Below are 22339 nucleotides of genomic sequence, written 5' to 3' on the forward strand. Positions count from 1 at the left end.
TGTAGCACATGCTGCAGCTCACCATGTAGGTTGTCACATCTGCCATGTTGCTCCTAGATCCTGCTGACTTGCTGTGTGTTTTCCTTCTTGTGTAATCTACTCAGCCAAGCTCTCTTGCAATAATGTCCTACAGGCAAAAATTCGCGCAACACCGCAGCTCCATATCTGCTACATCACCTCTGAGTATGACTGTGGCTGGCACCATCTGGACGCAGAGAGGGGGTCCTGGCCCCTGGGGGGAGCGGTGTCACAGTGTCCAGCGGTGTTGTGTGTTTTGTTTTCTACACCACTTTTTGGACTATTGGTTTGCGCCCCCGCCCATTTCCGATAGGCTTCATAAAATTTAGTCCCCGGCTTCTAGCCAGCCTAGGCAGAGTCTTGTATGGCTCCGCCCATCGCAGCCACCACCCACACTTCTAGCGCTTCTCGTCCTAAACGAGGGGCGCCCTTTCTGCACCTCAGAGGGAATACTAGAGCCTGCTTACTGACAGCAGTGGCAAAAACAGCAGCGCTGACAGAAGCGCTGGGGGGAGTGAGGACACCGACACCTTCCCTGGGGACACAAGAGCAGAACCTGGGTAAGCAGAGCTTAACCCCTTCTTATTTCTATCCCTTTGTAGCCAATCCTTCCTTAACTTAGGAGCAGTCTCCTTCTTCCCTTTATCACGTCTTGCATCCAAAACGCTCCTATCCTTGTCTGATAGTTCCTTGGGTCAAAAATCCCACTGACCATCAAATTGACAACCTTGCTCGGTCAGTCTGAGGCCTCTGGAGCAGCGCTCTTTCCATCCTTTTCCGCGAACTGGGTGGCTAAAGCTATAGTCGCTTGGGCAGAGAATTTAACTGCAGCCATTCAGGATAGTGATCTTCCCCCAGAGGCAGCAAGCCTCGCTAGTCAGTCTCAGGCCAGAGATTTCGTAGCAAGAACTTCTCTAGATGCGGCCAACTGTGGTGCACAGGCAGCAACAAATGCCATCTCCATCAGGATGCATGTAAAAAAGCCGCAGAGACACAATCACGTGTTTCTTAACGCAAGCAATAAATAGCCAGGTCTTTCACCGGGAAGGAACAACCACGGGATGGGCAGCATCCAAAAAGGAAAACCACCTATGCCAAAACATGGTATCCATCCACAGACCGCTGTTTCGGGGTATTTGGACTATACACAGAAGGATGAATGACCTCAGGGAGATCAAAACATCCAACACCGCAGAGACACCATCACGTGTTTCTCAACGCAGTGATCCAGAACACTGCTCCCATCCCTTATGGGAAATATGGAAATGCATGTAGAAAAGCCGCTGAGACACCATCACGTGTTTATTGCTTGTGTTGAGAAACACGTAATGGTGTCTCCGCGGCTTTTCTACATGCATTTGCATATTTCCCATAAGGGATGGGAGCAGGGTTCTGGATCACTGCGTTGAGAAACACGTGATGGTGTCTCCGCGGTGTTGGATGTTTTGATCTCCCCGAGGTCATTCATCTTTATGTTTATAGTCCTTTTACTAGGCACTGCTCCTAATAGCCAGTTTCCTACTCCACACTGATGAGGGGCAAATACCCCGAAACAGCTGTCTGTGGATGGATACCATGTTTTGGCATAGGTGATTTTCCTTTTTGGATGCTGCCCTTCCCGTGGTTGTTCCTTCCCGGTGAAAGACCTGGCTATTTATTGCTTGCGTTGAGAAACACGTGATTGTGTCTCCACGGCTTTTCTACATGCAGAAGCATAGGTATGGACCTTGTAAAATTTGGCGAACATGTGGATGGAAGACCAGGTTGCCCTTTGCAAAACAAAGCCCTGTGGCGTACCGCACAGGAAGCGCCGACTGCCCGGGTAGAGTGAGCCTTTATCCCAGGAGGGGGCACTCTGTTCTTGACCCGGTAAGCCTCCAAAATTGCCGTTCTGATCCAGCGAGCAATAGTCGCCTTGGAAGCCGGCAGGCCTCTACGCGTGCCATCAAGGATGGCGAAAAGAGAATCCGTCTTTTGGAAATCGGCCGTGCTAGCCAGGGAGATCCTCACTGCCCTGACGAGGTCCAGCCTGTCCAACGATCGCTCCAGAGGATGAGTCGGAGCTGGACAAAAGGAAGGTAGAACGATGTCCTCGTTGAGGTGGAAGGTGAAAACCACGTTGGGAAGGAAGGAAGGCGGAGACCTGAGGACCACCTTGTCCTGTTGGATAACCAAGAAAGGAGATCGGCAAGAAATGGCCGCCAACTCGGATACGCGGTGGATCGAAGTGAAGGCCACAAGAAAAGCCACCTTCTGAGATTGAGCCTCTCAGGGAGTTTCCCTGTCAGTTCTAAGGGGGGAACCCCTCAGAACATCCAGCACAAGCTTTAAATTCCATGAATCCACAGAGGCCCGGTACGGAGGGACAGCGTGGGTTACTCCTTGAAGGAAGGTCTTAACCTGTGGCTGAGATGAAAACGTCTTCTGAAAGGGAAGAAGAGCGCAGAAACCTGGCCCTTTAGGGAACGAAGAGCGAAGCCCGAATCCAGTCCTGCTTGACAGAAAACCAAAAGGGAAGGCAGAGAAAAGGACATAGGCACATTGAGGTACATAAGGGTCTAATGAAAGACCCATGTCCATCTCCTACTAACACTAAGCTAAACTGAATATCCTACTTCTTGTCGGTGGGGTGTACACTGCAGAGGAGGAGCTAACTTATTTGCATAGCGTCAGACTCCTAGTGGAAGCAGCATACACCCATGGTTCATGTGTCCCCCAATGAGAGGCGATAGAGAAAAGAGGATGTTGCACAATAATGACATCACAAATCTTTTTTTTTTGTTTTGTTCAAAACAGCTTTATTTTGCTTTTAAAAACACCTACAAAAAGCATAAAAAAACTGCATAAAAAACGCATCAAAACCATGCAAAAACGCATCAAAACTGCACCAAAAGCGGAATCAAAACCGCGCAAAAACTGCAGAAAAACCACGCAAAAAAATGCACAAAAATTTAAAACTGCACCAAAAACTGCATAAAAAACGCATCAAAACCGTGCCAAAAACGCTCAAAAATGCATCAAAGATGCAGCTGCGTTTTCTGCCAGGAGATGCAAATTTTGCGCAGAAAATTCTGCACCCAAATCTGCAATGTGTGCAAACAGCCTAAAACTGACCTGCCATTATGATTCTCCAGGTGATTACGAGTTCATAGACACCAAACACGTCTAGGTTATTTTTTATTTAAGTGGTGAAAAAAATTTGCAAAAAATAAAATAATTGAGCCATTTTCCGATACCCGTAGTCCACCTCAAAGCGGGGAATACTGCCAGCTGACGTACTATTCCGTCAACTGGCAGAAAGGGCTTAATGAACAGTATGTTTAAGTTAGGAAAAAAAAATGGCGTGGGCTCCCTCGCAATTTTCTGCGCCAGAGGGGGAAAGCCGATGGCCAATATTTGTAGACTGGGAAGGGGTTAACCCCTTTCTGCCAGCTGACGGAATAGTACGTCAGCTGGCAGATCCCCTGCTTTGAGGTGGGCTCCGGCGGTGAGCCCACCTCAAAGCCGCGACATGTCAGCTGTTTTGTACAGCTGACATGTGCGCGCAATGAGCGCGAGCGGAATCGCGATCCGCCCGCGCCCATTAACTAGTTAAATGCCGCAGTCAAGCGCTGACAGCGGCATTTAACTAGCGCTCCCGGCCGCGCGGCCGGAAGTGCTCGCACTGCGGCACCCGTCACATGATCGGGGGTCAGCAGTGCATTGCCATAACAACCAGAGGTCTCCTTGAGACCTCTATGGTTGTTGATGGCCGATTGCTTTGAGCACCACCCTGTGGTCGGCGTTCAAAGCAACCCTGCATTTCTGCTACATAGAGGTGATCTGTACTTCACCTCTATGTAGCAGAGCCGATCGAGTTATGCATGCTTCTAGCCTCCTGTGGAGGCTATTGAAGCATGCCAAAATTTAAAAAAAAAAGTGATTAAAAATATAAAAAAAATAAAAAATATATAAAAGTTCAAATCACCCCCCTTTCGCCCCAATCAAAATAAAACAATTAAAAAAAAAAATCAAACATACACATATTTGGTATCGCCGCGTTCAGAATCGCCTGATCTATCAATAAAAACAAAGGATTAACCTGACCGCTAAATGACGTAGCGAGAAAAAAAATCAAAACGCCAAAATAACGTTTTTTTGGTCGCCGCGACATTGCATTAAAATGCAATAACGGGCGATCAAAAGAACGTATCTACACCAAAATGGTATCATTAAAAACGCCAGCTCGGCACGCAAAAAATAAGCCCTCACCTGACCCCAGATCACGAAAATTGGAGACGCTACGGGTATCGGAAAATCGCGCATTTTTTTTTTTTTTTAGCAAAATTTGGAATTTTTTTTTCACCACTTAGATAAAAAATAACCTAGACATGTTTGGTGTCTATGAACTCGTAATGACCTGGAGAATCATAATGGCAGGTTAGTTTTAGCATTTAGTGAACATAGCAAAAAAGCCAAACAAAAAACAAGTGTGAGATTGCACTTTTTTTGCAATTTCATCACACTTGGAATTTTTTTCCCGTTTTCTGTTACATGGCATGGTAAAATCAATGGTATCTTTCAAAAGTACATCTCGTCCCGCAAAAAATAAGCCCTCACATGGCCATATTGACGGAAAAACAAAAAAGTTATGGCTCTGGGAATGAGGGGAGCAAAAAACGAAAATGAAAAAGCGGAAAAAGCTCCGGGGGTGAAGGGGTTAATACCCATGGCTATGAATATCAGCCCGCAACTGTCTGCATAGCCTTTAATGGCTAGTAAAATAGGGGGACCCCCCCACCCCTGAAGAAAAAAAAATAATGACGTGGGGTCCCCCTATATTTTATAGCCTAGAGAGGGGCCATGGATATTGGCCCCCCCTGGCTACAAATACCAGCCCGCAGCAGCCCGAGAAATGGCACATCTGTAAGATGCACCAATTCCGGCACTTAGCCCCTCTCTTCCCACTCCCGTATAGCGGTGGGATATGGGGTAATAAGGGGATAATGTCACCTTGCTATTGTAAGGTGACATTAAGCCCGGTTAATAATGGAGAGGCGTCAATAAGACGCCTATCCATTATTAATCCTATAGTAGTGAAAGGGTAAAAAAAAAAAATAATAATAATAAAGACACAGCCAGAAAAAAGTATTTTAATATTCTTAATTTAACCATACTTACCATACTCGATCGCCTGCAAAAAAATAAAAATAAATCGTATACTCACTTTCCGCCATAGTCCAATTAATAACGAGTGTCCCACGACGATCTCCCCTATAGAACAGTGACATCGTGTGATGTCACTGCTGATCTATAGGACCTACAGTGACACACTGACAGGTGACAATGGCTCCTGCTGTGTATCACTGAGGTTACGTCAGTTTAGGGTCTCACTTTATGACAAAGCTGTGTGAGAATTTTCCCACACAGCAGTGCCAGAAGTGAGACTAGGGACTATTTTTTCACAGGGGCGTAGTAATACATTGTGGGGGAATACATTGTGTAAGGATACCTTCCATCATTGTATTCCCGGGGCCACTGGAGAGTGGTCACCTCAGCTGATGCTCTCCACGGGAGATCGTCGTGGGACACTCGTTTTAATTGGATTTCTGCGGATCAGGGAGTATAGTGTTTGTTTGTTATTTTAATATTTTTTACAGGTGACACTGGCTTTGGGGATCAAGGTGATGGTGAGTATGTACTCTGTAATATGTACTGTATGTCTATATGTATGCTGAATGTATGTCGTACGCGGCCTGGCGCACGTCGTACGCGGCATGGCGCACGTCGTACGCAGCATGGCGCATGGTGTATGTACTGTATGTGTCTAATGTATGTTTGTGGGGTTTTTTTTGCATTCAACATATTAGCCGGATGATGTGACTACTACTGTCCCCTCATTGGCTAATGTGTCACTGAATGTCACTGTAGCAGGCATAGCCCGATGGGACTTGTAGTCCCATCGGACGATGCCTGCACACAGACACACACAGCAATGACTTACACCCCCCCCCCCCCCCCCACCGTCCGAAGCAGACCCACCGCACAGCCCCGCAGACCCACCGCACAGCCCCACAGACCCCACTGCCAAGCCCGCACCTTCCGCAGACCCACCGCGCAGACCCCCGCTGCAGCGGCCGCACATCCCAGCATATCAGCATGGCCCTCAGACCCCAGCACCGCCCGCAGCCCCGTCACTCTTGATGAGTGACCGCTGTCTGTGGAGGCTGGGTCACGCCTGCTCATGACGTCACTTCAATTTCCCGAGTCTGGAAATTGACGTGACATCGGTAGAAATTAGCGGCGGCTGCAGCCTGGAGGTCACGTCACCCGGACTCAGCCACCGGCATAGCACTGCTCACAGGTGAAAACGGCAACATAAGGTATTTAGAAAATTCATTAGGAGCCCCGGGGGGATACATTGGGGGGGTTAATTGAAAGTAGTGGACAACCCCATTAATGAGCGGTACCAGTGACCGCTGAACAGGGAAGAAGCTGCCGCGCCCAGAGACCGTGGGACATGCAGGGACCGCGTCAGGAGCAGGTGAATATTTGACAGTCGTCACTCCCCCTCACCCGCCGACCATGACTCGTGAAGGGCACTTTCAGACCATTTTTTGGGGCTGAAAATCTCGGCTTATACTCGAATATATACGGGTAGGTCGGATTTGAGGTCAACTATGAAGGAGCATCTGATGGAGGCAATACTATTTCTCAGAACAAATTCATAGACTGCACAAATATTCAGTACATTTTTGTTGAAAACTTTTTCCCCCCCACTTACTGCAGAGTGAATAAATACATTGTAAATATGCAAAGTTTTTTTTTTGTTCTAAAGTTGTATTCCAATAAATATATTTTATGTTCTATCTAAATGGCTTGACTATTGTATTAGAATAAAAAGATTAAAAGCCTGATGTTACCATTTTACTACAGTAAAATGCAAAAAAAAAAAAAAAAAAAAAAAAGCACCAGAAAAAGTGGTAAAATCGCGGTAAAAACACATGCGGATTTCTTGCAGAAAATTTCTTGCACAGGAAATTTCTGCAAGAAATCCTGAACGTGTGCATATAGCCTTAATGTTTCTATGTTAACTTAGTGTCCTCCTAGTGGCAGCAGCATAACACCCATGGTCCTGTGTCCCCCAAAGATTGGCTTGGAGAAAAGGATTTTACGGCGAGTACACAAAAAAACATTTATGCCATTTGTAAAACAATATACGGTAATCTTGTTTGGTATCTGCATACTCGTACTGACCTGGAGAATCATACTGACCAGTCAGTTTTAACATACAGTGAACATGGCAAATAAAAAAAAAAAATTGAAATCTGTAATTGCAGTTTATTGGCAATTTTGATGCACTTGGGATTTTTTTTCCTAGTGCATTACCTGACAAAAATGAATGATGCCATTTAAAGTACCACTAGTTCTTCAAAAAAGACATGCCCTTATACATATATGTGGAATGAAAAAACAGGATTTTTGGTTGCTTACCGTAAAATCTGTTTCTTGGAGCCTCCATTGGGGGACACAGGAACCATGGGTGTATGCTGCTGCCACTAGGAGGCTGACACTATGCAAATAAAAAAGTTAGCTCCTCCTCTGCAGTGTACACCCCACCGACTGGCATTATACTCTTCAGTTCGTGAGAAAGCAGTAGGAGATAAATAAGGTTGAATACCCATAACCACAAACTTGAGGACTGTAAACGTGAGAACAGTCATAGAACATAGAACAACAGAAACGGAGAAACATTGGGAGGGAGCTGTGTCCCCCAATGGAGGCTCCAAGAAACAGATTTTACGGTAAGAAACCAAAATACGTACGCTACTCAACTGGTAGCAGTGTTTTTTCAGGAGCCATGACAGCACAACGAGAGAGGGGATCCGCCCTTCAGGGACAGGAAACCTCAGACATAAAAGGGCGGCACCTCACTCCCCCGCCAGTTGGTTTACAGAGTATGAAAGGACCTTCTAGGTTAGTAGCACATAAACAATATTAATATATGGTACAATTCACCCAGTGAATAAACTTAGGAATTTCTCTAAAGGAAGTGTTAAACCCATAAACAAAGAGGGTAGGGAATATAAGGGTGCTGTCATGGCTCCTGAAAAAACACTGCTACCAGTTGAGTAGCGTACGTATTTATTCAGTCGCCATGACAGCACAACGAGAGACTTTCAGAGAAGTGAAAAGGTGACTAGGGAGGGATAATAGTTTCCAGCACCCTTCTCCCAAACGTGAGGTCGGAGGAGCCACCTAGATCTAATCTATAGTGTCTAAGAAAGGTGGATGGAGAAGACCATGTGGCCGCCTTACAGATGTCCTCAATCGATACTTCTGCTCTCTCAGCCCAGGATGTGGCCACCGCACGAGTAGAGTGAGCCTTTATACCTTCTGGGATTTCCACGCCACCTGCGGTATAAGCAAGAGATATCGCCTCCCTAATCCATCTGGCTAGGGTATTTTTTGATACTTTAAGTCCCTTCCTAACCCCCTGGTAGGATAAAAATAAAGCGTGGTCTTTTTTCCAGGTGTCTGTTACTGAAATGTATTTGAGAAGGCACCTACGTACGTCCAAACAATGAAATCTCTGCTCCTTATTGTTAGAGGGATTAGGACAAAATGAAGGTAGGATCACCTCCTGGGATCTATGAAATTTTGAGGCAACCTTTGGAAGATAAAGAGGGTCAGGTCTCATCACCACTCTATCTTCCAAAAATTGCATATATGGGCGCTGCCTGGATAATGCCTGAAGATCACTAACCCTTCTTGCCGATGTAAGGGCAACTAAGAGGGCTGTTTTGACCGACAGGATCTTGATCGGGACAGAGTCAATGGGCTCGAACGGAGCTTGTGTTAGAGCCGAGAGCACAAGATTTAGGTCCCATGGAACTATTCTCTGTTTAATAACCGGCCTGGATCTGGTGACCGCTTTGAAAAACCTTGTTATCCAGTGATTATTGGCTATGTTGGAATTATATAGTGCCCCTAGAGCTGAAACCTGAACTCTAAGGGTGCTGGTGGCTAAGCCTAACTCTAGGCCCTTCTGTAAAAACTCTAGGATTTGAGCAATATCAGGTTTTTGATCGATCTGTGCTCCTGAACTTGATAGGAACTTCCTCCATACCCTAACATAAATGTTAGTCGTGGAGGCTTTCCTACTTTTAAGTAGAGTATCTACAAGATTCTGGGAGAATCCTTTTCCTTTCAGAAGTGACCTCTCAAGTTCCACGCTGTCAGGTGCAAGTTGGTTACTCGTGGATGGAAGACTGGACCCTGGGAAAGGAGGTCCGGTATTTCTGGGAGGATCCATGGTTGGGAAATGGACATGCTTCTCAACCATGGGAACCAAGACCTTCTGGGCCAGAATGGGGCTATTAAAACCACTCGGGCTCCGTCTTCCCGAATTTTTCTCAGAACTAGAGGAATGAGATTCAGAGGAGGGAAAGCGTAGGCGAGATTGAAATTCCAGGGGATCAGAAGAGCGTCGACTGCGTATGGATTGTCCCTTGGGTCTAGGGAACAGAATTGATGGAGTTTCTTGTTTTCTCGACTGGCAAACAGATCTATCTCTGGATATCCCCACAACCGCACGATCTGGTTGAAGACAGCCGGTTTTAGAGACCAGTCCCCTTGTTTGAGCTCGTTGCGGCTTAAGTAATCGGCCATGGTATTTAGATTTCCCTTTATATGAAGGGCCGTAAGGGAGAGCAGGTGATTCTCGGCCATCTGAAAGATATGATTCGTAACGTTCATTAATGACCTAGATCGTGTACCTCCTTGGTGGTTCACATAAGCAACGGTCACCTGGTTGTCAGAGAGTAGCCTAACATGTCTACCCTGCAGAGGTATAAGAAACCTATCTAAGGCGCGTTCCACCGCCATCAATTCCTTCAGATTGGAGGACGTGTCTCGCTCAGAATGGGACCACAGACCCTGAACGCAATTGCCTTCCCAGTGTGCTCCCCACCCCGTGGGGCTAGCATCCGTTGTTATTACCCGTGATATCTGATATGTCCAAGGTACCCCTCTACGCAGATTAGGGATGTGTGTCCACCACCTTAGTGAACCCGTGGCCTCTACAGATAGGGAAAATTTTTTGTCAAGGTTAGCGCCCAGACGCCGAAAATTATGCAGAACATCCCATTGCAGAGCCCTGGAGTGAAACTGAGCCCACATCACCGCCGGAAAACAAGAGGTAAGTGAACCTAAGAGTGACATAGCACTTCTTAGGGAAACTACGGGATTACTAATTGCTCTGGAGGCCAGCCGGTGAATAGTATCAACTTTTGAGTCTGGCAGGCGACATTCCTGCTGAGCTGAATCCACAGTAAGACCCAAGAACTGCTGTGATGTCGAGGGCTGAAGACGCGACTTTTTGAGATTGATAATCCATCCTAAGTTGTGTAACGCCGCCATCACTTTCCCCAACTGTTCCTTACAGTGTATCTCTGAGCGCCCAACGATCAATAAATCATCTAGATAGGGAATTACTAGTATATTTTGCTCATGAAGGTGTGCCATAACCTCCACCATAATCTTAGTGAACACCCGAGGTGCGACTGCAACACCAAAGGGGAGTGCCCGGTATTGAAAGTGCTCCACTGTGCCGGCAAGAGAAATTGCTACCCTGAGAAAGCGCTGATGAGTTGCATGTATCGGGACATGATAATAGGCGTCTTTCAGATCCAAGACAACCATGAAGCAATTGTGAAAAAGAAGCTTTATTGCCGATTTCACAGATTCCATTTTAAAGGATGGGACCAGCAGGAATACATTCAGACCCTTCAGATTGATGATGGTACGATAAGATCCATCTGGCTTCTTTACCAGGAATAAAGGGGAGTAAAACCCCGTACCTTGTTCCTCCGTAGGTACTTTAACGAGAACCCCCTTTTTTTGGAGATCTCGAACCTCTGACTCCAACGCCAACTGTTCTGCGGGAGAAGAACGGATAGGAGTTAATTTGAATTTGTCCAGGGGGGTATGGTGAAATTGGAACTTTAGCCCCTCTTTAATGATACTGAGTATCCATGGACTATTGGTGATTTTTACCCAGGCAGGGTAGAAGGCCAAAAGCCTACCGCCCACCTGGGCCGCCAGTCATTGATGCTTTTTAGAGTCTGTAGAAGAGTTAAACATGTAACCTCTACCTCTTCTCCTGTAAGAGTTGTATCTGGTCGATTCTCTATTTGAATCCCTGTCCGATCTTCGGCGATATGGCCCTCCTCTGTTATAGTCCCGTCTATAGAAGGGTCTTGTTAGGAGAGGGAAACGCTTTTTACTGTCGCCTGCTTTTTCTAGAAGCTCATCCAGTACCGGGCCAAACAAATGAACCCCCTCACAGGGGATGCCACATAGTTTTGATCTGGCCTGCAAGTCTCCTGGCCAGCATTTTATCCAAAGAGCCCTACGGGCCGCATTGGACAGTGCTGATGACCTTGCCGCTAGCCTAACGGAATCGGCTGACGCATCCGAGAGGAAGGCTGCTGCATCCTGAATCATAGACATGGATGATAGGATCTCGGCCCTAGGAACCTTATCCTTGAGCTGGTCTTCTAGATTACCCAGCCATACCATCAACGACCGGGCAGTGCAGGTGGCCGCAATCGCTGGTCTCAGGGAACCCGCTGATGTTTCCCAAGCTCCTTTAAGGAATACCTCAGCCTTCCTATCAAGCGGGTCTTTTAGGCTCCCCAGATCCTCAAACGGGAGAGACGTCTTTTTACACGCTTTAGCCACTGCCGCATCTAATTTCGGAACCTTGTCCCAGGATGAAGAAGCTTCCTCCTCAAAGGGATATCTTCTTTTGAACGCTGGTGGGAGAGACCCCTTCCTTTCAGGTTTTTTCCATTCTCTCGTAATCAGAGACTTAACTTTATCGACTACGGGAAATACTCTTCTGGATTTGCGATCTATGCCTTTAAACATTATATCCTGGATGGAACTTTCCGCCTGGGTCTCCTCAATGCCCATAGTACTGTTGACAGCTTTGACTAAGCGGTTAACCCTGTCCAGTGATAGACAGGTTCGACTAGTTTCCGCGTCCTCTGATGATGATGACGGATGGGAATCTGAACTCACACCACCCGTGTCTGAATCCACATCCGAGGCTGGGGATAATATTTCCCTCCTCTTTTTTGAGACTGTCTTCTGAGACCTTATGGAATCTCTGACCTCCTGTCTAACCAGATCCCTAAGAGTAGACGTAAGGTCAGGGGTCTCGTCCTTAATTAATTGTTGAATGCAGATGCTGCACAATTTCTTTTTATGTCCATCCGGAAGAGGTTCCGTACAGATGGCACACTCTCTATGTTTGGATTTGGACACAGATTTCCTCCCCTAATAAGGAGAGAGGGAATACAAGGAGGGACAGCTATCAGAAATGTACTTTCACGAAGCTCACTTACCCATCCCTGCAGTGAATGGTACCGTGATCGGGGGGTCCTTCTTAGCCGGAGATTCCTTACGGCCAGAGGACTTAGTTGACTTCTGAGTTTCTTTGGCTCTACCAGCGCGACTACTGCCACTAGAACGCCGCTGGGAGCTGCTCAAAGGTTGTTCAGGTGACTGCTGCTGCTCACCGCCCAGCTGCGGTGTTCCTTCCAGAGACTCCATTCCAAAATGGTGGACAGGAACAATGTTGAGCCTCAGTGCAGCGTTTAAATGTATCCCCCTGGGTACCACCCCCGGATGGGGGGTCAGCAGGGACATCCCTCGGTGCACCGCTCATTGGTACTGCCCCCGCTAGCGCCCGTAGAGCGCCAGACACCCTGAGGCCGAAATCCCCCCCTGCGACGCCGGGCGCCGCCATTAGCCAGAATAAGACGCTACCGCGCATGCGCGGCCGCGTCATCGCCCCGCGCCGCACCCGCGTCATCAGGACACGCCCCTTCTGGACGCGGCCGCGGCGCTGAGAGCAGACGCGCCGACAAGGACGGCAGCGCTCACCTAGCCACCGCAGACCCCAGCACCAGCGGCGGACCGACCCCAGAGGCTCCGGCAGATGCGCACATGGGCCCCATGTACCAGGTGACTAGCGGCACCACAGAAGTCAAGCCCTCCGCTTAGGGCTGCTTCCTCCTGCTGTCACCTACACAGACAGTCCCCCTGCCGTGTGGTGCTTCCATCCCCCTGATCAGGCCGAGGTAGGGGACCCCCGCTACCTGCATCGGCCTGTCAGGAGTGGGATAGCTTCTATCTTCGACCCTCTTCTCTGGGCCTGTCTGAAGAGGTTCCGCTGTCAGGGACAGGAAACCAACTGGCGGGGGAGTGAGGTGCCGCCCTTTTATGTCTGAGGTTTCCTGTCCCTGAAGGGCGGATCCCCTCTCTCGTTGTGCTGTCATGGCGACTGAATAAAATCCTGTTTTCTTTATCGCCTCTCATTGGGGGACACAGGAACCATGGGACGTCCCAAAGCAGTCCCAAGGGCGGGAAAAACAGACTTCCGTCAGGTCAGAGGACTCACCACTGCCGCATGCAAGATACTTCTGCCTTGGCTGGCGTCCGCCGAAGCGTAGGTATGGACCTTGTCAAATTTGGCGAACGTGTGGATGGAAGACCAAGTTGCCGCTTGCAAAGCTGTAGGGCGGAAGCCCTGTGGTGCACCGCCCAGGAGACGCCGACTGCCCGGGTAGAGTGAGCCTTAATCCCAGGAGGGGGCACTCTGTACTTAACCCGGTAAGCCTCCGGAATTGCAGTTATGATCCAGCGAGCAATAGTCGCCTTGGAAGCCGGTTGGCCTCTGCGCGGGCCATCAGGAATGACGAAAAGAGAATCAGTCTCTTGGAAAGTGGACGTTCTATCCAGGTAGATCCCCACTGCCCTGACGAGGTCCAGCTTGTTCAACTATCGCTCCAAAGAATGAGTCGGAGCTGGACAAAAGGAAGGTAGAACGATGTCCTCGTTGAGGTGGAAGAGGTGGAGGCCTGAGGACCACCTTGTCCTGGTAGATGACTATGAACGGAGGACGGCAAGAAAGAGCCGCCAACTCGGAAACGCGGTGGATAGAAGTGATGGCCACAAGAAAGGCCACCTTCCAAGATAGGACTAACAGGGGAATCTTCCTGAGGGGCTCACAGGGGGAAACCCTCAGAACGTCCAGTACCAGGTTTAAATCCCATGAATCCACAGGGGCCCTGTACGGAGGAACAGCGTGGGCCACTCCTTGAGGAAAGGTCTTAACCTGTGGTCGGGAAGCTAAAGTCTTCTGAAAAACAAAAGGATGGAAAGCGCAGAGACCTGGCCCTTCAGGGAACTAAGGGCCAGGCCCGAATCCAGTCCTGCCTGAAGAAAAGCAAAAATGGAAGGCAGGGAAAAAGGACATAGATGAAACACGGTTGGACTCGCACCAACAGAAGTAAGCCTTCCAGGTACAATAGTAGATCCTGGAAGACGAAGGCTTCCGAGCCTGAATCATGGTGTGAATCACCCATCCAAAAGGCCGGACGCTCCTAGAACTGCGGTCTCAAAAACCACGCCGTTAAAAGGAGCGACCAAGAATTCGGGTGGCAGATCGGACCCCGAGACCGCAGATCGGGCCTGTCTGGAAGGCGCCAGGGAGCGTCCGCGAGAAGATTGACGAGCTCCGCGAACCATGCTCTCCTGGGCCAATGCGGGGCGATCAGAATGACCGGCACCCCTTCCGCTTTGATCTTCAACAGTCTGGGAAGGAATGGAAGGGGTGGGAACAGGTAGGGCAGCACGAACTGTGACCAAGGAATGGCCAGAGCGTCGACGCCCACTGCGAGAATCGCGAGACCTGGAGATGAACTGCGGATCCTTCCTGTTCATTCGAGACGCCGTGAGATCCACGTCCGGAGTCCCCCATCGAAGGCAAATCTGATGGAAGACCTTCGGATGCAAGGACCATTCCCCTGCCGCGAGGCCCTCGCGGCTGAGGAAGTCGGCGGCCCAATTTTCCACGCCGGGGATATGCACCGCGGATATCACCGGAACTGTTGCCACTGCCCAGAGGAGGATCTTGGATACCTCGGCCAAGGAGCTCCAAGGCCCCCCCTTGATGGTTGACATATGCCACCGCCATGGCATTGTCCGTCTGGATTCAAATTGGAATACCCCTGAGAATCCTTTTCCAGTGACGAAGGGACAGAAAATGGCCCGGATCTCGAGGACAATGATCGGCAAGGTTGCCCCCTGCACCGACTAGCGGCCCTGTACAGTCAGGTGGCGAAACACCGCACCCCAGCCGAGCAGGCTGGCGTCCGTCATCAACACCTGCCAGGGACTGGAAGGATCTCTTGTCTTCGGGAAGAAAGACCTTCGTCTGATGAGTGTCGAAGAGCACGCCCAGAAAGATGATGTGCTGAGGAATAAGGCAGGGCTACTTCCGGTTGACCGGCCACCCGAAACGGGCTAGGGTGTCGACGATGGACAGGCTTTCCTGAGCCTGAAAAAAAAAAAAAAAGGACAGAGCCTTGATGAGGATGTCGAGGTATGGAAACAGAACCAGGCCTCTGACCCTCAAGATGGCCGTCAGCGCCGCCATGATCTTCATGAAAACTCTTGGGGCGGTTGCAAGACCAAACGGCAGGGCGACAAACTGAAAATGTTCCTGAAGCACTGCAAACCGCAGGTATCGGTGATGTCCCGGAAATATCGGAACGTGGAGGTAGGCGTCCTGAATATCTATGGAACACAGAAATTCCTGAGCCTCCATGGAAGCAATTACTGAACGAAGGGATTCAATCCTGAAGTGCTTCAGACGAACTCTCCTGTTCAGTAATTTGAGATCCAGAATGGGACGCACCCTGACGGTTTTTTTTTTTTGTTTGTTTGTTTTTCGGAACCACAAAAAGGTTGGAATAGAAACCTGTGAACCGCTCTTTTTCTGGGACGGGAACAATTACCCCGGCTTTGAGGAGAGAAGTGATGGCTGCGAAGAAACCTGGAACTAGAGGGGGATCTCTTGGAGGTCGGGATTCTAAGAAACGATCCCGGGGTCGAGAAACGAACTCTATCTTGTATCCGAGGATACAACTTCTCTGACCCATGCGTCCTCTACTGAGGAGATCCAGACGTCCCTGAAGAAGAGGAGACGGCCGCCCAGCCGGGGAGGTGGGATGTCGACTAGCCGAAAGTCAGGCCGAGGTGGTTCTTCCAGTCCTGGAGGGCCTACCCTGGGAGAAGCGAGGACACCAGGAAGGAGTGGGCCTAAAGGAGCTGCCTTCTTCACTTGGCGTGCCTGTGGCCTTTGATGCTGCTGGGAGAAGGAGTTTGATGCCGCGAAGCGACAAAAAGACCGAAATTGACGTCCAAAAGAGAGGCGACGAGGCTTGGTCTGGGGAAGAAGGGAGCCTGTGCCCCCAGTAGCGTCCTTAATGATTTGGTCCAGCTTAGAACCAAAAAGGTCGAGACCCCTGAAAAGGCAGGCTGGTAAGGGACTTTTTAGAGGACAAATCCGCCTGCCAGGCCTTAAGCCAAACGGTCCGGCGGATGGCAACTGCGTTGCTGGACGCCTGAGCCGCACAAGACGCGGCGTCCAGATAGGCTGAGACCAGATATTCACCCGCGTGAGAAATCTGGTTGGCTAGTCCCGCCAGCTGTCCGGAAGGAACCCCGTTCAGAATGCCCTGACGGAGCTGTTTGGCCCATTTGGATATGGATTTAGAAACCCAAGTGGAAGCAAAGGCCGGGCAAAGACTGGCTGCAGCAGCTTCAAAGGCTGACTTCACGAAAGATTCTATGACTATCGTTAGAATCCTTCAGAGATGTTCCGCCGGACAGTGGGAGGACCGTGTTGGTGGATAGTCTAGAAACCGGAGGATCCGCCAAGGGAGAAGCCGTCCAATTAGCGGTGAGCTCCGGAGAAAAGGGATATAAAACGCCAAGTCGCTTTCCTCTCTGAAAGCGTCTGGTCGGGTTCTCTCTTTCTCTGGTCATAATCTCCTCGAAATCCGGGTGAGGAGCGAAAAACTTGGAAGGTGGTTTAGCCCGTTTAAACGAAACCGCCTAATCTGCGGGTTCCGTAGAGGACTCCTTGATGCCACAGGTTAGATTTATCGCTCCAATGAGATTCTGAACCATCCCTCATGGTAGCGATCTGGTTGGAATCCAACTCCGAAACATGCTCCGAAGGCGCATCAGAGAACGCCTCGCCTGACTCAGGGGAGGAGGAACGGGAGGACGCCGACCGCAGAGGAGGACCGAGTGGCGAGATGGAGCGAGAAGAGGACTCAGACCGGTGTTCCTGTCTGGACCTTTTGCGGCTAGCAATGGAGGGCTCGGACAGAGCTTCCTGCGACCCGCTGGCTACTGCGAGGTCTGCAGGGGTAACCGATCCAGCACAGACACCAAAGTTTGAGACGCCAGAGTTAGATCGGCCACCGATTGGGACAGAGAGGAAGTCCAGCCTGGGATGGGGGCATCACTCTCGGGCGGATCGCCCGGGGGATCTTGGTAGCGGTGGGAACAATCGGTTTGCTGCAGAGCCTGACAGAGCGGAGACAGAAGAGGAAGAAGTAGAAGGACCCCCTTAGAGTTAGACATTTGAAGAGGTCCCTGAAGAAAATGCCAGAGGGTTAGGGGACAGTGGGGCAGAGGGGGGGTGTCAGTCTGCAGTGCAGAGCTACTCACGGCAGACGAAAAGCACAGATACCAGGATGCTGTAGGCCTGTAGGAAGATGCTGTGGATCTCCGGTGCAGATGGTGTGCTGTGCCCCCAGAAAGGATCGCTCTGCGGAGTTCTCCGGCGCAGGTGTGTGGCACGATAGAGAAAAACTTGTGCCCTGAGTGTCCGGCAGCCGGCGTGGAGGAAGGGGCGGAGCCAGTCGAGATGGTTCCGGTGGGTGGGAAAAGCAGGGCACAGATTGTCGGGCGGAAGAAAGCCCGCCCGATGAAAAAGTAAGTGGGCGGAGCGCGGCACCGGAAGTAGGCCCCGGGAAAAGCCGGGGTTTATATTAGAAGCCGGTGCCCGCTGAGAAGAACCCCCGCGGCGCAGACACTGCCCGGCAGAGCGGCGCGGAAGCCGCCGCATGAAAGAGAGCGCTGCCGCCGGTTAAGAGTCGCCGGAGTAGGCCCCGGAAAAGCCGGGGCCTATATTAGGAGCTGGTGACCGGAGAGAAGATCCCCGCGGCGCAGACGCTGCCCGGCCGCCGCATTTAAGAGAGGGAGCGCTGCCGCCGGAGAAGAGTCGCCAGAGTAGGCCCCGGAAAAGCCGGGGCCTAAATTAAGAGCCGGCGACCACCGGAAGCAACAGTGCTGGCTGTGGAGGTGAGCGACGCCTGAGAGGCCGCCGCATAGAACGCTGAGGGGGGAACGCTGAGGGCAGGTGGTACGCCGCAAGTAGGCCCCGGGAAAGGCCGGGGCCTAAATTAGGAGCCAGCGACCGCTGAGGGAAAAGCTGCAGGCAGGAGTGTGCCGCAAGCAGGCCCCGGGAGGCCGGGGCCTGAATAAGAACGGCGACCGCTGGAGGAACGCGGTGGGGCATGGAAAGGTAGCGCGGATGACAGAAAAAAACGCCACGTCAGAAAGAGCCACCACGCAGGGAACGGGGAAAGTGCTGCAAATGCAGCGATGACCCCGCGCTGAGTCCTGGGAACCCCTTTAGAAATACTCACCTAGTAAAATCCCACGTCGTCTGCTACTAACCTTGAGAAGGTATCAGATGTCCATAGGAGCTGCTGATGGACGTCCTTGTCTCCTCCGACCGACAGGCTCTGGTAGGCGAGTGGGTGGGGGACGGGCCAGGACCGGACTTCTGAGCACGCTTGTGTGCCAGGCTCTTGGTCCTGCTGAGGGATATATGAGGATACGGGGTGGCAGTACACGCCATACTCATAGTCCGCAGGTTTGACTCTTCACCCTGTATCCCTTCCGGAAAACCTGAAAAGAAACGACGCACATTGAGGTAGATAAGGGTCTAATGAAAGACCCGTGTCCACCTCCTACTGACACTAAGCTAAACTGAAGAGTATAATGCCAGTTGGTAGGGTGTACACTGCAGAGGAGGAGCTAACTTTTTTATTTGCATAGTGTCAGCCTCCTAGTGGCAGCAGCATGCACCCATGGTTCCTGTGTCCCCCAATGAGAGGCGATAAAGAAATAAAAAGTAGTCATAGCTCTTGGAAGAAGGGAAGGAGAAAAAGTGAAAACATAGAAAGCCACAAAATCATAAACGGGTGTAGAAGGAGCTTTCTGTTGCCTTGTGCTGTAGCTCTGTGCTACGAAAGTAAATGGAAGTGAGATGGAATACAAAGCACAGCTGCAGGCAGAGCGTATGGCACGGTGCGAAGCAAGCAACGAATGACATGAACCACTCATAAGTGTGCAGTGGCCACCTCAACTAAATTGACCAGCTTGGGTATCAGAAATTAAGTTACCAATCTGATATTACTAGTTTAGCCTTAGTTAGAAGACTTGCTGTGTCCCTAAAAAGAACATCTTCCCAATCAGGTGCCAGAGGCTTATATTACTCGCCTATAGCACAGTAATAAGAATGGTACTGTTACGCAGCATATTTAGCCTATAGATAAAAAGACCAAGACATAACAGGAACGTTATTTTATAGCTACATACTTCGTCTCCTTGTAGTGATCTTAGGAATTTTTTCTTTAGTCTCACAAGTCTCCGCTTCTTCGCTCTGTTGGCCAGGCAGCACGTTTGTAGAAACAGGAATAGAAGTTTCCTCCGTATCATTCTCAGCACCCTCTCCCTAGAGAGGAGTAAAGATTAGCCAGTGGAAGAACTTTTTCTTACTATAAAAACACAAGATTTTTAGCCGTAAAGCAAAAGTAGGCAGTGTCAGGTCCTTGTACCTTATGTGGCTAGGAGTTGCTTTTATTACTCTATACCAGAGCAGTTTATGCACAAAGCCTCTACAGCTCAGCCACACACACACACACACACACACACACACAAGGACGAGGTATATCCCTTGATAGCAAGATGGCATTAACAATATGGTGGCTAGTCCAGGATCACCACGCAGTGACTCCAGAGTATTACATAATGCTAACTGAAGTCGCTGGCACAGAGCCATCCTCAGTAGAGGCGACCACAGGAGAACACAAACTACTGAAAACAGGAGACAGAAAGCCAACAAATGCTGATAAAAGGAGAAGGAAATCGTTAAACAAAATACTCGAAAGGTGTCACTATCTCTGCATGCTGCGAGTCAACAGATTTCTATAGGTTATAAACGAACCATAAACTTCCAATTAAAAGGAGCTTCCATTACATACACTGATTGCCTGTTCTTGAAACTGCTGCAGATCAGTAACAAGACAAGCGTTCCAGCAGCTTATCTGGAGATTGAAGCAAGCCACAAAGTCTACATTCTAAGGCCTCTTTTCCACTTGCGAGAAACACGTCTGTGTCTCGCATGTGGAAACAAAGCTCTGGCGCTGGCACTCCGGAGCGGAGCGTGCGGCTCCATGTGTTGCTATGCGGCCGCACGCTCCGCTCCGGAGTCCCGGCGCCAGAGATTCGTTTCCACATGCGAGACACGGACATGTTTCTCGCAAGTGGAAAAGAGGCCTCAGTTTCATTTCTGGGGTAGATGATCATCTGGTCTATGATGCTAAGCCAGTGCTGTGGGCATTAGATTGTGTGTACTTAAAGGTTTTCCATTACTTTTAATATTGATGGCCTATCCTTGCAACCTTGGAGAAGGAAGGTACTTTTTTTTCCTGAGTAAAGGTTGCTTTTAATAAATTTTTATTTTTAGATCATATTGATTTATCTTTTTTTTTTTTCTTGACTATAAAACGCACATTTTTTGGAGGAAAATAGGGGTGCATCTTATAGTGCGGATATACCTTAACGGTACCGTTGCTGCTGCGGGGGTCTCCACCGATATTTTGTGAAAGACCAGAGCCTTCCGAAGTTCCATGGTGTCCTGTGTGGTGGACTCCGGGAAAATTGTCACCGGGGGTGGCGCATGCGCAGATGGAGATCTAAGCACCAAAATTTCAGGAGATCTCATCTCCCGAGATCTCCATCTGCGCCGCAATCATGGAACTGCGGGGAGCTATGGCCTTTCACAAAATGTTGGCAGGGCCCCCGCAGCACCGGAGACCTGCAGCGGCGTGCCGCACATTGGAACACCCCCTCAACCCAGCCTGCAGAATCACCCCACTCCTGCCTCCTCCAGCAGTGACCCCGCTTCACCGCAGCCACCACCCCCCAGTAAGCAATAAAACGCATGGATTATAGGAAGCACCACCATTTTATTTAAAAAAAAAAAAACAAATAGTATTTTTCTCCTCAAAATTTGGGCTGTGTCTTATAATTCGAAAAATATATATCTATATATATATAGATAGATAGATAGATAGATAGATAGATAGATAGATAGATAGATTTTATTTTTAAATAAAAAGACATAACCTCATAGTACTCAGTACCTGAATCTGTTTTATTTCATTTTTCCTCTCTGGACTGGAATTAGCTTTGATTTTCTTTTTACGCTCACCACATCTGTTAGTAACATGGCATATAGAGACCTGCTCAGTGTCATCTAGGCTGCCTTGTGTGTCATCGGCTAGGGTTGAGTTACCATCCGAATCCTAGAAATCAGAACATAAACAGTGTCATCTTGCATGTGGTCTATGGTAAGATAAAGGAGCAAAAGGTCAGCCATGTTTTCTTATCAGACAGCATAAGGCCGGTTTCACACGTCAGTGGCTCCGGTACGTGAGGTGACAGTTTCCTCACGTACCGGAGCCACTGACACACGTAGACACATTGAAATCAATGCATCTGTGCAGATGTCATTGATTTTTTGCGGACCGTGTCTCCGTGTGCCAAACACGGAGACATGTCAGTGTTCGTGGGAGGGCACGGATAACACGGACCCATTAAAGTTGTCCGTGTGCCGTGCGGGAGACAGCGCTACAGTAAGCGCTGTGTCCCCCACGTGGTGCTGAAGCCGCCATTCATATCTTCTCTGCAGCAGCGTTTGCTGTAGAGAAGATATGAATAATCCTTTTTTTTTTTTGTTTCTCGTGTTTAACATAAAACTCAATGTCCCCACCCCCCTCCCACCCTGTGTGCGCCCGCCCGCTGTTATTAAAATACTCACCCGGCCCCCTCACTGGCGCTGCTTCCTGTCCTGGCTGCACCTTCTACTGTATGAGCGGTCACGTGGGGCCGCTCATTTACAGTAATGAATATGCGGCTCCACCCCTATGGGAGGTGGAGCCGCATATTCATGACTAATGGGCAGCCCCACGTGACCACTCATACAGTAGAAGGTGCGGCCAGGACAGGAAGCAGCGCCAGCGAGGGAGCCGGGTGAGTATTTTAATAATAGCGGGCGGGCGCACAGGGGGTGGGGACATGGATCTTTATGTTAAAAACGAGAAGAAAAAAAAAAGGA

The 22339-nt window shown here is 49.6% G+C and overlaps 1 protein-coding gene across 2 annotated transcripts in view; it reads right to left on the reverse strand.

The window, feature by feature from the left end:
• NUSAP1 (nucleolar and spindle associated protein 1) overlaps positions 1–22339 on the reverse strand; it is a 129347-nt gene that overhangs the window by 92396 nt on the left and 14612 nt on the right. For both annotated transcript variants that reach the window (XM_069729299.1, XM_069729289.1), the window contains exons 3-4: positions 21366–21527; positions 19537–19672 (exon numbers count right to left, since the gene is read on the reverse strand). In XM_069729299.1, the coding sequence (XP_069585400.1) occupies positions 19537–19672; positions 21366–21527 (298 nt within the window). The remainder of the gene's footprint in view (positions 1–19536; positions 19673–21365; positions 21528–22339) is intronic.

Source organism: Ranitomeya imitator, chromosome 1 (assembly GCF_032444005.1).
Source record: "Ranitomeya imitator isolate aRanImi1 chromosome 1, aRanImi1.pri, whole genome shotgun sequence".
Taxonomy (NCBI): Eukaryota; Metazoa; Chordata; class Amphibia; order Anura; family Dendrobatidae; genus Ranitomeya; species Ranitomeya imitator.